Source organism: Rissa tridactyla, chromosome 8 (genome assembly GCF_028500815.1).
Source record: "Rissa tridactyla isolate bRisTri1 chromosome 8, bRisTri1.patW.cur.20221130, whole genome shotgun sequence".
Lineage (NCBI taxonomy): Eukaryota > Metazoa > Chordata > Aves > Charadriiformes > Laridae > Rissa > Rissa tridactyla.
Window position 1 is genome coordinate 53,750,616 of NC_071473.1, and position 17,651 is coordinate 53,768,266.

Here is a 17,651-nt window from a genome sequence, read left to right on the forward strand (position 1 = left end):
TGTTTCTGGAAAATGTACAGCAATAGCTTAGTTTTGAAAATCAGAACTACTGTATTTGTCCTAAGTTTCCTAACAATATGAAAGATGTAGAGAGTGTTGAAGAGCGTTAGATCTGGAAACAGTCCTGAAGGATTTCATGTGCTCAGTGATTTTGCTTGTTCTTCAGCAGGTAGAAATATAACGTGGTACATTTAGGGCTGGCTCATTCCTGGTGCTGAACACTGGAATTGGTAGGAGCTTGGAGTGCTGGGGATCCCTTAAGATAGCTTCTGAAAAGCTGAAAATGTTCTGTTGCGAGATAGTTCTTGTGTTGTCTACAGGTAGGTCATAAACATTACATCAAGCAGTTCACTAAGGCTTAAATGTGTTGGGGTTCACCAAGGCGGGAGGTAGGGGCTGCCTGCCTGCTATGGGAGGAAGAAATTCCTTGATTTTGTTGTCATTATTGCCGCTCCCAGCTTCATTTAACACCTCGCAAAGGCATGGAGGAGGAAATTTAGATAGTGAGGTAATTTAGAGAAAGGTCTTCTCTAAAATTTTGCTACTTTCTCCCTTAGTAAGATGTTTCCACCAGAGAATATTCCATCTTGATGTGGTTGGGTGGATGGTGGTTCTTCCTGGCCAGGAGCTGGGTAGAGTAGAGGATCAAAGACACAAAACCAAACCATGTTTAGTTTGTGGGAGTCACCGGTGGAGCCCTGTCCCCATCTGACATTATGCAATAAATCTTGGAGATCTGTTTATAAAAGTAAATCGCAAGAATCCTTCATAATAGGAAAAAATGGTGAGCAACCCAAATAGATGGGGGTCATTGCTTGCTTGTTTTAGACATGGTACAAGTGCAAATTATCTGGAAAGAAATTGCTGCCGAGATAATTTGTGCTATCTCTGAGTTCTCACTGAAGTTATTTTCTCAGCTAAAAATAAGCAGATAAGTGTTTTGGCTGCCTATATTTAGGCATTGTCTGTTGCTGTCAGTTTTTGAAGCTCTTGGATCTTCTCAGTTGGAATGTCTTTTTATTTTTATGTTTTCACAAAGGGATAGATAGAATAACTATGATTTATGTGTGGTGTAGTTGGTATAGAGGAATTTTAAGAAGAAACATAATGTTGGATTAGTCATAGGTTTTGAATTAAAAATGTCATTATTTTAAAAATGTCTTTTTGTACACCATTTATATTTTGTTGTTGCAACATAATCTTTTGCTTAGTTTACAGTTATTTGATTGGTTGGATTTTAGTCTGCTTATGTGCTCAAAATGATAGCGTCCCCTTTTTGTATGAATTGCAAGGTGAGCCCGGTAATTTTATTAAAGATGATCCTGAAGTTTGGTGCTGCGAGATTTGCCCGCAGATACTAGTCCTTCAAAAGAGAGGCAGCTCCAGGCACACAAAACGGGCTTGTAATGATTCAATTATAATTATATACCTCGATGCAGAATGAAATAAGACAGCTTGAAATGTATCTAGAATGGAAAGAAATGAGTCACTGTTAATTAGCAAAAGACAATGAAACTTCTGAAATATTATGTTCAAACTTCAGCCTCCCAAGAATATGAAATAAATGGAGATTATGGAAATACGGTTGATATAAAAGCTGAATCAGATAAGAATTTGACACAACTTTCTTTTATCTTCAGACTTCTGACTAATGGTAACTTCATCTGAAAGCAAAGATCAAACCCAGTTTGCTTTGTTTACCTGGAGAGCTGCCTTCTGCTTCTCAGCCCATCCGTGCCATTGCATATATTTTTATTCGGTATTACACGTGATGGTTCTGGTGGTGCTCTGGTTTGTGCTGCTGTGCAAGCAAAGAAGTTGTTGTAAATTGTGCTGTGAAGGTGTGCGTGCCTCTAAAGCCCGCCACAGAATAAACGTAAATGTGCATTAAACCAGCCTGTGTTTCCCAGTGCCTCCCAGCTTTCTCTCCCTGCGTGCTTGCTGGTGGCAGGCAGAGTCGTGTCCCTGCAGCGCGGTGACCAACCCTACATGGTTTTTCAGCGATGCCTGAGCTGAATCTCTGGAATATGGTGCAAGAGAAAGTGTGAATCCTGGTGCCAGCATACCAGTTTGGCCGTGCCACCGCAGCCCGCGCACCATCATATGGCCTCTCATGTCTTACTCTGCTCTCAAGCGGTAGAGGAGTACGCCGTGGAGTCTAATACTATATTTGACGAGGAATTAGGCAACGGAAAAAATGAGTGTATTCGGGTTGCTGTGGGGCTGGGATGCAGCTCTACTTCTCAGCATTGCGCCATGTCCATTTAACAGACCTCTTGCTTCTGCAGATCCCATCCTGGATGCTGTGTGTCTGGGAAGCTTAAACGCTTGGAGTTTGATTCCATGCACCATGCACTTATCTCCCAGCCAAAATTCAACAAAGTTTTATAAATCATGATGTCCATCTCCACCTGGCACCGGTTGGGTGTCCAGTGCCTTTAGACCCTCTCTCATGTGTTTTCAGTAGCTACGTTGTGACCTACTGGAATCTTATTGAACTTACTTTTTTGTACCAATTCCTTCCTGAGTCCTTTGAACAGAGACCCTGGTAACATTGAGAGCAACGTTGGAATGAATTAGAGGACTAAGAACGCAGCGTTGTCCTCTGCTGCTGGCCTCAGTCGTGTTCTACAGGTCCTCACCCCAACTGCTGCTCCAGGAGGCTCGTTACCCCACGCTGAACACTCCCTTCCCATTAAGGAAAACATGAGACTTCTTAAATGCTTGGGACAGGCCACAGCCACCTCCTCTCTTTTTATCGGCACTGGCAGTGCACTGGTCTCTAGGTTTTTGGCTGTGAATTCTTTCCTTTTAATTAAGCTGTAGTGGACAAAGCTGGATGTGAATTATGACAATTGCATTTTCTGTTGTTTCCCAGCACCAAACATGAGCCACTTGGCAAAGCTGGAGGTTACAACCGTGCTGTCGAGCAGTAAATGTAGTGAGCTTTACCCCTCTGTGTTGGGGTGTTTTTTAAAGCAAAATAACTATAAATAAATGCACATTGTAAACCTGATGCTGTTTAATTTGAGAGAGCTGATAAGGTGCAGAGGATCTGAAACACAAGCTGATTAAAATAACTTGCGTGCAAACTGCAATGATGTTTTCTCAGTCAAGTGCTGCAAAACTAAGAATCTGTGAGAGTGAAACACAAAACTTAAACAGACTCAGATTAATGGTGAAGTTTTCTGTTCCTGCTTGACTACCACAGGTGTGATCAATAACAGAGAAATATGTTTGCTCATGAAAATTATTTAAATCCTTTCTTTGAAAGGAAGTGGAGGGTTGTCCAAGGCTAAGCATTCACCTTTATACCCTTTCCATTGCCTACGTGAGGAGATGTTGCCAACCAACCCAAACTGGAGTTTTCCAGGTGAATGTATGGCAGGATGCACAAATGACCTGACAAATTGGGTGCCCAAATTGGCTACGTGGGATTATCTGTTATCAGTAAGAACGCTGCTCTTACAGAGCAATATTGATTTTTTTTTTTTTCATACTTGTCATTGTATTATGTCATTTTCATTCTAGTTATGTGAAAATTCCAGATACTGGTGTTTGTTTGCATTTCATGTTTAACAAGGAGGTTACCTGTGACTGAATTACGATGGGTGATCCTGGCCGGTAGCTCTGGTGCCCATAGTTGCCTCTGGGCATGGGCGCAGAGGCATCAGCAGAGGCATCTGGACACGGGGGCAGGGGTGTCTCCGCACGGCGGTGAGCAGAGACCTGATCCTGGCTGTCGAATGCTGGTGACTCAGGCGAGCCGAGGTGCTTAGTCACAGGCAAATCCGCGGCAGAGTCAGGTGCAGGTAATGCTGACTGCTGTCAGATAACACACCACCGAACGAATAAAACAACAGCCTGGCGAGAGGCGAGCTAGCGGGTCCAGGCAAATATCTTTGTAGATATTGCATCCTTCATACTACATCTCTGTAGTTGCATAAAGCCTTTTCTCATCAAATGGGATGTAAAGGATGTGTGAAATTGTAAGACTTTTTTGCATTTGGCTTCTCTTTTCTCTGGAGTCGCCCTCGAGGTCTCTGCCTGTGAAGAATAAGTTGGCTTATTGAATTCATTTGTAAAATATTAATCTACAGCTCTGAAATGAGAAAATAATCGCAAGTAATACAGATTGGTCTAACATATGTGATTACTCACTATGGATAATATAGAGGGCGTTTAAATGTTCTCTGAGAAATACTCTAAATCAAGCACAATCAAAGTTGCTAATGAAATTACCATTATGAATAAAGTATCTTACATCATGCCCTGAGGGCTTATAGTGTATAAATTTATTTCCTCATATGTATCTACTAGGAGATAAAAACATAAATACTTGAAAGAAAAAAAAAAACGGCATTGTGGCATGGTAAGAAATTGTACTTTTTTGTTCAGATACTAAAAAGTGCAAGGAACTCGGATAAATTTTGTCTCTGTCTTTCTACGGTGTGGTTTATTGTGGAAAAAAAATAGCGTAGCAAATCCGTTTTAAGGACTAAATGGCAGGTGAAAGGCATCAGGCTTGTTGTTACTACTGACTTCTTCATCCGTGTTCTGAATCCAAAGAATTTTTCTGTGACAGAGGACACCGTGTAGTGCTCTACTCAAACGGTACAGTGACCCGGTGGATGGCGATGACTAATTCAATGTGAACAGACGAGCATCCAAGCCAGGTATCGATCTTAAAGATGGAGTTCATTTATTTGTGACTGATCTGAAAAGAATTCTGGATCTTCTTGACTTTGTTAGAGGTACTGGATGTTTTAAAGACCTAAAAACTTACGAAATCATAGACGGGAGGCTGCAATTGTTGGCTGCTGAACCAAAAACTAATATACAAGCTGCTTATTGGATGAGGAATAGCCTGTTTGAAAGCAACTGGATGCTAATAACGTGGGAAGAGCTGAAAAGGTCGCCTTTTATATAGGATGGGTCCTGTCCAGCCTTTGCTAACCTTGTAGATGTGGGTCGTTTCTCTGTGCTGGTGTCCTGACTCTCTCAAATTAAGAAGGACGGACTTTTCCAGTTGCTTCTTTCTTTTCCAGTTGGCTCAGCTCTTACAGTACCAACCAAAGCGTTGCTAGGTGCTGTGTTTCCCTCCTCTGTGACCATCTTACAGGGCTCCAAAACGTTGCTTCAAAGGCCTGTGCAAGAGTTACTAGTCTCTGCCCTTCTGAAAATTTCAGAGGCCCCTACATCTGTGGGAACGGAGATACAAACTATATCATTTTAAACTGTTAAATAGAGAAAAACCTTGTCTTCCAATGGTAATATAAATTGCAGTGAATTGCTGTTGTTATTTTTATTTTGCCTCTTAAATGTGGGAAATTTGTCATGCAAACCAGTAATTAGTGATGTATTCTGCCTCTCCTTCAGCATCTGGATTCTGGAAACTTTCAGGGAAGTACAAGAAAAATCCTCAAAACATGTCATTTAAAGTTTTCTGTCATGAAGCCATCTTTCAGAAGCACTCGCTTGTGAGACAGCAGGCATTGCGATTGAGCAAAGGCAGGCATCTTTTCATTTTTTTACTTAAAAAGATACAAACTGAACACCAAAAAGCCTCCCACTTCTGAGCTGAGGAGACTTTTCCTGCATTGGACTTTGCTCAGCCTTCTGTTAAAGAAGACATTATTAAGGGAGGGTTGAAGAAGTTTACTACATCGGCATCTCTTCACATCTTCACAACTTCTAAATAATATTTCTTTACCTTTATATTTATATTATTGTTAAGCACTAGGTTAGCACCGCATGCTGTGGGAGTTTGATCTCTGTGCTGTGTTGTGGTTTTCCTTTACTGCGTCGTAGGAAGGTGTGGCTGGTCAAATGCATCTCAAATTAGAACGGTGAATTCTTATTATTCAGGCTAAAACTTTTATTTTTATTTTAAAGCGTCAGAATTTGGTATGATGGTTTAAAAACGTCGGTCGTAGGTATATATTTAAGTAGAGATCTGTCATCAGATCTGCTGCTACTCTGAGGGAGCTAAAACTGGGACTCAGATGGGGTAGAATTAACAAATACTGATTCTGCCTCTAGAGCGATGAGCAGCACTCACTGCTGGAATGGACACTGTGTGCCTCTTGGTCGTGGAAGAACGGAAATGAAGGCGTGAAGTACAGATTTTATTGTTTCCTCTCATGTCAGTCTCTTCAGTTTATACTCTACCCTTCTTTCCCCCTTTTCTCCACGTCTGTTGCGTCTAGAGAGCTAACTCCACCACTGGCATGATTTAAGTTCTCCACCACAAACACATCCTTATGTATAACACTGGCTGTACAGCTTTTTTTTGTATTTTCTTGGAATCTTTTCCAGGTTTTAGGAATGCTGCGTCCAGCTCTTCTTTTCACGTCCCTGTTACCTTTCTAGCTCTTTCGCACCAGCTGTTGCTCTGACTTAAAGCCTTGGCTGTTGTTTCCTATCTTTACATTTTCATCCACGGTGACTTCTATTTTCACGTTGAAGCACTATTCCTTAGCACCTGTTTTCCTGGCCCATCTACAGCTTCCAGTTCATTGATGTATTTTTTTTGTCTTGCTCTAAGTTTCCTCCTAGACATTTCTCTTCTGTTGGATCCATTTCCCTCCCCCTCGCATCTTTGCCTGTCTCCCATTGCCTGGGTTGCTCTTATGTATTCCCAGTGCTGGCTCATCTCAGCAGTTCTGCCTTAGGCCTCGAACTGCAGATCACATCCACGTCAGTCCTGTGACATTTCCACTGCAAATTTATTCCCTCCTCTACTGCAGTCTTTTTAACTGAGCTCTTTTCCAGGGCAAGTGACCATTCTCATATTCTTGACTCTCTCTGCTACCTTCTTATTGCCTCTGCTTCCCTCTACTCACATGTCTTTATCAGTTTAGCCCAAAAGAAAATTTTAATTTTATAGCTTTTTTTTCTCCTTTACTTTGGTTTACTTACCCCTTTTCCTCAAAATCTTGTTCGTCTGTCCTTTCACAAACACAGATGTTCCTCAACTGCTCTGTTTCTCTAAACTCAGCACTTGCTTCAATGACCCGATTCTAATTCTAATTTCTAGTCTCCTGCATGATGACTCCTACTCTCATCAACCTTTTTCTTTTATAATGGAAATATGATTTAGCTGACCTGTTAGAGGGGGGACAATGATTTCAGTGCCTCCTACTTAGGTTCGTATTGTCCTTTCATCTCTCTCCGAGCTAATGGAGCTGATCGGCTTCTAGAGTTTCTCTCCTGGAAATCCATGGTAGATCCTCTCCCAACCCATCTTCTACTCTGTACGTCTGGCGGAAATCCAAATGTTAAGTAGCGACAGTGCTGTGAGATTCCATAATGTTGCTGGCCCAATAGGTTTTTTTACATCAAGCGTGTTCAAATTATAGCGTAAAAGAAAGACAGTGGCTTCTAAGACTCAGGTTGAGTCCTTCCCTTGTGCATCCTCAACTATTACTAGAGGTTCTGGAGTTGGCCATCTCTGCTGAGTGACCTTTACAAACCCGTGTTTGCACAGATGCCCGACTTAAACCAAGCAGACACTGGTATGTATGAGGGACCATCAGAGTCCTTCCAGGGTGAACAAGTACAGAGGAACAGACTCTCTTTACTGCTTCAGGAGCACATATTACAGGTATGCACTTAGGCAGCAAATTGCTTGAACAACAATTAAAAATATGCAGGGAGGATCTGTGTTTTATGCTTTGTAATGATTGGCACAAGTAATAGTCTTAATTTTCAAATAGTTTGAAAGCTTGACAAATACCTTTGGTTTGCTTTTAAAGACAGAATACTAAAAGCCAGGATTTCTGAAAAGGAGACTCTGTAATTGATTAAAAATATGTTTCCCTAAGGTTTCCTTCCTTTGAAAAAGAAGTAAAAGTAGTACCAGCACACCACAATCACTTGAAGTAATTTTTCTAATTAATTTGCTGTCAGGTTAGCGTTATCTTTTTGGGATGTCTTGCTAATGTGTATGGATGGAATAATGACCTGAGTAACGGAGGGGAGCTTCCTAACTGTTTTTATCTAAATGTGCTTCTACAGAGCGTGCTGTACGAAAGAATTATCCAATTACTCTGCCACCGACTGAAAGTGCTGTTCAAAGTCAACTACCCACTCTTCCTTTCCTACTGAAGCATGTAGGACATTTCACAGTTGCCTCTTTGCTGGCATTTTATTTTATCCTGGCAATTATGGCTTAGAAACAGGTAAATAATAGTCCTACTGTAAAGAAAAAGTATGTATTCTTGTTGCTTAGCAATTGCTCTCAACACAATGAAGATCAGCCGATGATGAGGAATTGCATGATTGAAAATATTGTTTCCCACCTGTATCGGTTATTCTAATAAAATATATTAAAACCTTCTGCAATCCTAGACACTTTGGTAAGCTAGGAAGCTTGTGTGAAAACTCACACAAGTGTACTTAAACTTTTGAAAATTTCCTTAATTGTGCTTGTTCTTCCAAGCAGTTTCATTTTCCTGCCAGTGCTACCAGGCCCTTTTCTTTAATCATCTTTTCCCCCTCCTCAGCTCTTCCTTTGTATTACTGGCCTCTTTTCTGATGAGCTGAAATGACTTGTTACTCTTGGACTACTGGTGCTGTTGCACACAATAATCTGTAATGATAGACAAATTATTGCATTACGCTGTTACTGGGACATAACAGAAGTTCAGGAAAGAGTGAGATGCCTCTTGACCATTTTTGTTTGTATATTAGGGGAACTTCAGTAAACTGGTCCTTGTGCCTGGTAGTCTCTCCCGGTGTTCTGGTACCCTAGCTGTTCTGTCTGCCATTGCCTCCTGTTGCTGACAGTGACCTCGGCAAATATAGCAAAATTCATTTTTCAGAATTATTGGCAAGTTTACTCTGATACCAAGCTCAGTTAGCTCAAGTCTCTTGAGATGTTCTTCTTCTCACCTCTTCTTGGCTTCTCCTGGCGTAAAGCAGCATGATTTGACAGAATTCCAATACTACAAATCAGTAGAGACGATACAGACTTGGGCTGCACGGTCCTCTGTACGTGCAACATCAGAAGCTGGCAGCATGAAGGATGGTAGCTGGAACAGAGAGAGCGCTTCTCTGCAGCCTTCTCCAGGTAACCGTTAGCTCCCATTGCCGCTGAGATCTGTGAGACATTTAACAGAAGAAATATCCTGTGCTAATGGTCAAAATACTCTGAGGTTCTCTACCAAGCAAGGACTGTCCTAGACCTCAGCTTGGAGAAGCACCTCCATTATTCTGGCTACTCAAAGCAGTGGGTGGCACTTTGCTTTTCATTCTTTATTCTTCCAGAAGGGAGAGTGGAGCCTTGCTGCTCCCCACAGTCTCTTTTTTTCCATCGTATTAGCTCAGCCTTTCTGGCATTTCTTCGCTCCATCAACAGCCTTCGCGCATCTTACCTCGGTATCTCCTGCAGGCTGTGGGGCTGACATCTCGTTACTAATTTACAAATGTCCAAATAATGAGAAGCGCTCCCTTAATGGACACTGCTTCTGAAACATCTCTGAATGCAGGTAAGGGAAGTACACGCTCAGCACGAGGAGCATGCCCTTGTTCAGCGTGTTTCATTGCACAGTGCTTTCAGAGGGCGGGTTTCCCTTTATTCTTGCAATTTTAATAGCTTCATGAGCAGGCATGGAAATACTGTTTCTTTAATATCAGATGGTTTCTCAGAGATCCCCTCCAACGTCCCATTTTGCTTCCCTGGTGAGTTAGAAAGTTCTTTTCTTTTTTTTTGTTTGGAATTCCAGATTCTAAGCATTTGTGTGGATTTTATTTATCACTCAGCGTAGCTCTCAAGCTTCCCTTTGTCTTTCACTGGCTGTCAGTACAGTCGAGATGTAGAATAACAGATCACAGCCTAAGACATCATAATTCCGAAAGCATTAAATGTTCCCCTTCTGCTACTGCGTGAACCTCTCAGGCTCAGATAACACTGCGATTTCCAGTATCCTTAGGTTAGGCTCAGGCAGGTCTTTCTACTTAAAAAAAAAAAAAAAAATGTGATAAATAAATGTAAATGGTGAAGAAGATAGCAGCAGGTCAGGTAGAATGTCTGGTAACTCCTCTGTAGTCTCTGCTATAGGGAAGCTCTCTATAGCAGGCCTTTTACTCAAAGCCAAGGAAGGCTGGTTAATGGTTTTGTGAAGCTTTTTGGGATATATGAGTGAAAAGACCACTGGAATGGGTCGGGACTGGGGGGGGTTTGTTGTGTAGTCGGTGCCTATACTGCGCACTCAACCTCTTGCACACAGATCAGAGCACTTTCACCGCAGGCTGGCTGGGTATGCTCTTTTCTTTCTCCTCCTCCTTTAAAAAGAATTATTGTATTTACATTTAAGAGTCACCTACTTTTGAGCAGTTAAAAAGATGCTCTGCCACTCCCTGTGGTATTTATTATGTTCAGCATCGAATCTTGTCTTTAATTTCCTTCCCTAGAGTTTTATCCTGGAAAATGTAGAGGTTGTTTATGTCCAGAACAAATCTTGTGTTTTTTGTGTTCCTAAATACATACATCGCTTAGCGTGAATTAATTCAAATTAATTTGTCTTTGCGGGGGGGGGGGGGGGCGGATCCCCCACCCTTTAGTGTTCCCCTCTCTTTGCTCACCCTGTGCCAGCGTCCCCAGTGCCTGGCAGTGATTTTGCCCTTTGACCGTGGGTGGATCCCAGGCAGCGTTCAGCTTCGTCTGTGCAGCGTGCATTTTGCATGCTTTGTTCTTGCACAAAATTATGCCTTGCTTCCTTTTGGTTTTTTTTCCCTATTAGACCTTTTCTTCCTGGCCCACCCTGAGCACGGCGCACGTCTCCATCCGAGCCAGCGCTGCTGCCGTCCCGGGGGTCGCTCCGGCAGTGCCTGGGGTGCACTCGGTGATGCCCAGGAACGATGTCATGGTGTTAGACAGCTCGTTAAAATTTCATGAGAATCCGACACGCTCATAACACAAGACGGAGCCGAACAGAGTCCAGTTGTCAAAATAATATCGAGCCAATAAGCATGTCATGGGTGGAGCTACTGCAGCACGGGTAAAACTAATTCTGAATGAAGACCTTTTTATTAAACATCCTGGGCCTGAATGAATGGGGTTACTTGGCTTGCGACAGACTAGGGAATTCCTTGATTTTATTAGTGCATACTGAAAAATCCGGCATTTTTCTGTGAAGTCTGTGAAGCCAAAATGCTATAGGAAAGGGATTGATCGGGAGGCGGCTGTTATGAATTTTTCATGAGCTGGTGTGCGGGGCTGAATGGCTCCGGCGCGCGTCGGTGTGTAGCTGGCAGGCGAGCTGCATCCGCACGGAGGCTGCTGACACAGAAACACTTTGGCGCATTTTCAGAGGGAGAGCTGGGCTGATAAAGGGTTTTCTGACAGCCCTGGCTTATCGTCCTTCGATTTATGCTGCCGTTGCTTCAGGCAGCCTTTCCATTTGGAGCCCAGCCTTGTGAATGAGCGGGGTAAGCTCTGCCAATTTATCAGCGTTTTAAATCTGCGGCGATGCCTGCGTGATGTGTTTTTGTTACGTTTTCTGAATGGTGAGAGCTCACATAACGTCTGAGCTATGACAGCAAAAGATTCTTCTAGGGAACTTGCTACTCCAGAGACAGAGATTTACATAAGGACTTTCAAAGAACAAATGCATTTAGAGCTCGAGCTTCCCAAGCTGCCTGGGAACAGACCTACGTCTCCAAAAATTTCCCCTCGCAGTTCACCGAGGAACTCTCCGTGCTTTTTCAGAAAGTTGCTCGTCAATAAAAGCATCCGCCAGCGTCGTCGCTTTACGGTGGCACATACATGGTAAGATCTGCTGGGCTATCAGTGCGGGTTTCCAAAACAGTGTGTGTAGCTGTGGTTTTAACAGGGGGGAAAAAACGAGCCGAGATTCATTCACGCTACTCCCTGCAAGTGTTAAATGAATAGAGCAGAAGGCAGCCAAAGTATGTATAATGCAGTGCCTCGACAATTGCCATTCAGCTTCTGTTCTCCAGAATAATTCCAGCCCATTATTCGTGTGTGCCGTGGTTAATCTCTGTCGAACAAAGGCGGCAGCCGGTAACTTTCCCAGGCGTTATGTTGCTGTAGGTCGAACACATGAATTCATTTCAGAACCTTCAAGACGGGTGTTTTTTCTTTGCCCCTGTCGGCTCCGACTGCAGATGATGGTACGGCACAGCCCGGACGATTTGGGCAGGGCACTCTTGGAGTTAAATGCTGGAAAAGGGCTTTAACTTCACTGTGAGGGGCTTTTAAACAGTTTTTGCTAGCTACATGTATCCCTTCTTTCAGCCATGTTTTCAAGGAAACTCCAGCTAAGAGTCGTCTTTTCCCTCCCTTCAAATTACCGACCCCAAATAGTCAATTTGCATGCCATTACCGTTGATTGTGAGCTGCCTCTGACTGTCACTTATCCTGGTTAAACCGTGCCATAAACAGTAATCAAAAGATGTAATTCAGGAAAACCTATGTGTATCTCATTGGTTTGTTTACTGAATTGACTCTATATGGGTCTCCTACGGTCTGCCTTTTAAATTCCAAGAGTCTCCATAAGTATGTGATAGGTGACTGTGGGAATTAAACCAGAAAACTTTCATTTATATGAATATTTTGAAATCCTGCTGACACATAGCCGTATCCCTTACCTTCCTATTCCATAGCCTGAGTCGGAGGAGGGCGGATGAGACTATCCCGGTTGTGTCTGCGTGAGCCAGTTGCTTTGGGGTATCTGCAATGCCCATCCTTGTCTGCTACTTTTAAAAAGAGAATGCTTTTTTAAAATGCTTCATTTGAGTCCTGCTGTATTTTAGAGCTGTATTTACTTCTGAAGTGAATTACTAATTACTTGTTCAGAGTGGATTAGTAGCTCTTAGAGTTGTTTTGTGCTGTTGAACAGTAGGAAAAATAAGAGGAAAAACTGAAAACTTTGATACCAGGGAGTATCTGCTGAGTATCTTCTGGGTAGAACTGGGGTAACTGACTTTCTAATTCTTTTTTAAACACAGTCTGAAATGCCTTTGGAGTGCGGCAGCATTCAATTCAAATTAAAATTCTCGAATCATGCAGACTTTCTGCTTTTTATTTATTTATTTATTTATTTATTTTTAATCGAAGCAGTAATAACAGCCACCCAAACTGGTTACATGCTGTAAGGGTTTCAGGGTGTTCTTGAGCTTCCTCTAGCATTTTAATTTGTTGTAGTCAGGAATGTTCAGGTTTATACACGTTAAATCCCTTGAGCATCTGTCATATCTCTCAGCATTGGAGCAGTGGGGGGCTGCTCGGCTTCCCCCCGGTAGCACGTTTGGAGAAATTCATGCTGTGGAAAGACGGAACTGCTGGGAATTGGTAGAGCAGAATGTGGTCAGACTTGGCACAGGGTAGCTGTATTGTTTGGTGAAAAAAATAATAAAAAAATATATATGCACACACACATATTTGTAGATGTAACTAATAATTTCTGCGTGAACCAACTTGTAAAGGCGGTGGGATTGCTCTAGGTTCATTTTTTAATGGAATGATGGAAGGTTCTCATACTCTTTGCCTTTTTTAAAGTTTTTAATATCAGGTGGCTATGAACTGCGTGGAAGTGTTTTAACCTTAGATACGAAGTGAACTATTGTAGAAATGAAGGAAATCACCCTTGCAAGGACAGGTTTCCAGAATGTATGAGTGTGAGTACATGTTTAATGCAGTCAAAATACATAGCAAATCCAGACATATTGTCAATTTGCTTCAGCATGTTATAAAACAGGAGGGAATTTAAACTATTTAAGTGTGATACAACATTAGAATGCCTGTACAGCTGCTGCACGTGTGTTGTAGATGGTGTACTTTCAGCTGTGGGACTGAATTTGCTTATTAGTTGTGAATTTGTTGTGCAGTGCATGAAAACATCATCACCTGTGCTAAGCAAAAACGCCACTTACGTAAGGAGCTCTTTTGTCTTGAGCTGGGAGGTGGTGTCTGGGTACCAACGGAGTTACCTCAGGAGTAAATGTACAGGAAACATCAACTACACAGCGATACGAAGCAAGGAAATGAATCCGTGCTCTTGGATATCATATAATCTGTAACTTTCATAGCCTCGTCAATAGAATAGAAACAGTAAATTTGCTCAGTTTGGGGTTAGTGGCGTGGTAGAATGTGATCTTTCACCACCTTTATCATCATTGCCAATGTTGTTACTTGATGAATCTTCTGTTCACTCTTCTGTGCCCCCTTATTTGCGGTTTTCTGTCTTCCCTTGCTCTTCTCCTTTACTTTTTTAACTAATTGCCTTTTCTAGGCGTTTTCCTTCTTTTATGACTGAACACATTTCAACTTCTTTCTCCTGATTATGCCAGTGAAATCTCTGTTGTCACCTGTCTTCTCCAATATCCAGGCATCAGATCTTATCCACAAAGGAAAAGGAGGTTTCAGGGTTTGGTTTTTCTGGTTGTTTTGTGTTTTGTTTTGTTTTGTTTTTTATATTTTAAATAAGGCTCTGTGCTCCCAATCTTTCTTTTCCTCGGGATCCAGTTCTTACGACAGTACATGACCAACACATCAACGCAGTTGCCTTCAAACATCTGTCAAGCTGATCCCTTCCTGCTCCGAACCCCTTAAACGCTTTGCCGTGGCCGCTCTTGCTGTGTCCAGTCTCCAAATGCCTCATTTGTATAAAATAACCCAGTTTCTTGATGTATAGACAGTCATTGGCTCTGCTGTTTGATGAATACTGGCTTTTTAATTAAGCGATTTTTATAATATGATGTTTATTGTCTTTTCTTAACTAAGACTTTAGTGGGTTTTTTTTCCAAATTAATTCACATTTAGCTTTCAACAGTTAAGTGGGTTTAAGCCTGTTTTTTTTCTTTATGCCTCTTATCTAGTTTAAAGATAATACAGTACAGAACAGAAATGGTATACTAGGAATTTTTGCTCTGTTTTTTCTTTTGGTTATCCTTCAGTGCAATTGAAATACAGACACCCATTTGCTTTTTAAAATGTAAATCATATGGTCGCCTTATTTTTTTTGAAAACATGATCTGTTTTCATTACATAATAATCTTCAGTGGTGGGATTTAGTAAGTTAAATAATATGGCACAATCCAGTCAGAGGGGTAGCATTTGAGTTTTTTCCAAGCCTGGTGAATAACAACTGATCGGTTTAATTACTCGGAGCTGCAGAAAATACTGTAGGCAAATCAAAGCTATCAAAATATGCCACATCTTGTTATGCTTTCTGATCATTGTGCTTCTAGAACCCGATAAGAAAGACCTACCTAGTGGCAACCCACACTTGGAGAAGTATTTCAGAAAATTCAATTTTTGGAGACTGTCTATATATTTGAAATTGTTGAGGATAACAGAAATTTATAAGACCCATGAATTTCCCCAGTCACTGGGTCATGTTGGCCAAGAAGGCCAACAGCATCCTGGCCTGTATCAGAAACATGGTAGGTGAGTGGGACTGGGGCAGTGACCATTCCCCTGTACTGGGCACTGGTGAGGCCCCACCTCGAGGGCTGTGTCCAGTTTTGGGCCCCTCACTCCAGGAAAGACATTGAGGGGCTGGAGCGTGTCCAGAGAAGGGCGACGGAGCTGGTGAGGGGTCTGGAGCACAAGCCTTGTGAGGAGCGGCTGAGGGAGCTGGGGGTGTTCAGCCTGGAGAGAAGGGGGCTGAGGGGAGACCTTCTGGCTCTCTACAGCTCCCTGAAAGGAGGGGGTAGCCAGGGGGGGTCGGGCTCTTCTCCCAAGGAACAGGCCATGGGACAAGAGGAAACGGCCTCAAGTTGCGCCAGGGGAGGTTTAGGATGGATACTGGAAAAAAATTTTACACTGCAAGGGCTATTAAGCATTGGAAGAGGCTGCCCAGGGCAGTGGTGGAGTCGCCATCCCTGGAGGTATTTAAAAAACGGGTAGACACAGTGCTTAGAGATACGGTTTAGCGGTGGCTTTTGTCAGTGTTATGTTGATGGTTGGACTCAATAATCTGAAAGGTCCCTTCCAACCTGGGCAATTCTATGATTCTATGTTACAGTGGTCTGTACAAGTCTCAGGACAGAACTCACGTGATGGAGTGAAGCTCCTGGTGGGACCTCATCCCTGTTGGAGTCCCTTTCAGCACCAAGCCCTACCGTGTCCAGCTGCAGTGAGGTGGCCTCTGCCCTGTGCTGGCACCCTGGGCACCAGGGCTCTGATCTGAGACCTCCTGGCCAGCTCCATGCCATACTTGGGCTAGAGGAATTGACTTTTGCTTTTGAGACAAAGCTAGCGTCTCTCACATCTCTCCCTGAAAGTACCATATGATATGCTTTTGGGCCTGTTTCAACTCTGCTGTATATATAGCAGATGCATTTCCACAGCTCCAGTGTTGAATAACACGCTTGTCTTTATTTCCATGAGCTGGTCTGTTTGTGTTTCTCACTGTAGATGTGATTTCAAGCCTTTCAAGCCAAATAGGATGATTCTCTTGCTTTCTGGAGTTTCTCTTTCAAACTGGGACTGGTATTGGACACACTGTGTTGCTCAGTTATCTACTCAAACTCTTAGGAGAAACTAACTGAAGGGAATAGGGGAAAGGATGGGGAAAAACCAGAAGGTTCCCCTTGAATACATTCTCCCATCTGTCCCGAGGAGAGTTCCTCAGCGCTAGCAGCCAGTGGCAGGAAGGATTCCAAAGGAAATGAAGGTGAGGAGTGAAGACTTCTTCAGACAAAAGAAATAAGCACACACAACAAACACAGAACCAGCTGGGTAATGTTTACATCTGTTCTGACTGTATATCTTGTCTCTAAACCCTGTCTACAATCATAGAGGATAGAAAGGAGAAACTTCTTTTATCCCCCAGCCACTCACTTGGGAAAAAGTGGTGTTAAAATACTCACCAGCTAGTGAGGATTCCAGCAAAGTACAACAGGTTATTGTATTAACGGTAATTTGAATTTGATAGATTCAGCCGTTTGTCTGAGAGGGGGAGAGAGAAAGAGAGTGGTTCCCTTCTCAGAGAAATAAACACTCTTTCTGGAACTTGTAATACCTTCAAGTAAGCTTTTAATGTTTACAGTGTGCTCATCTGTCAGGAATATAGATTCAGAGAGATTTTATGACTGACCTTGGTGGCTGGGACCTAGAGAATCCGTGATCCCCAGCTCTCATACACAGGCTTAACTATAAAGTTAATGTTTTCTGTGCCAAAATGGTTTCTTGAGGAAGCTGTACCGTTGAATTTAGCTTTGTTGAAAGCTGTGTTGATGTGTGAAACTCGCCTTTGCGATAGCATCTACAGATTGGTGCTGTACGTTTCCAGGAGGTACAGTTTGCTTCTTACGTGCTTGAGTCGGTTGCCAGGACAGACTGATAAACCCCAAATGTGTCTGCCACATAATTTATGCAGTGTAGATTAGCTTCTCTGCAGATCTCTGCATTCACTGGCCCTTCATTATTTGGGGTTTTTTTAATCTTTTTCAGCTTTTTTTGTTTCTGAATAACCGCAGCTAGCTCTCCTCAGTGTTCTCCGTGTTTTTCTGGTATTACCTGGCACAACCTTAGGAGAACATCAGATGGGTTCCACAGTGACGGCGTGCTTCTCTGCCGCATGGTGCGAGTTGGGGGGTAGTTTGACAAGTCGGGTTTGTGGGTTCTCCTGTAACGACGTCAGTATGGGCATTCTGCAAGAGTCAAAAATTAGTTCAGG

General features: G+C 42.6%; 1 protein-coding gene across 4 annotated transcripts in view; it reads left to right on the top strand.

Annotated features, from left to right (window-relative positions):
- PDE4B (phosphodiesterase 4B) overlaps positions 1–17,651 on the top strand; it is a 219,451-nt gene that overhangs the window by 35,140 nt on the left and 166,660 nt on the right. For 2 of the 4 annotated variants that reach the window (XM_054211350.1, XM_054211353.1), the window contains exon 1: positions 11,522–11,773. The exons of the other annotated variants lie outside the window; for them this stretch is intronic. In XM_054211350.1, the coding sequence (XP_054067325.1) occupies positions 11,538–11,773 (236 nt within the window). In that variant the 5' untranslated portion in view covers positions 11,522–11,537. Of the gene's footprint in view, positions 1–11,521; positions 11,774–17,651 lie in introns of those variants that run through there. 4 annotated transcript variants of the gene reach the window in all.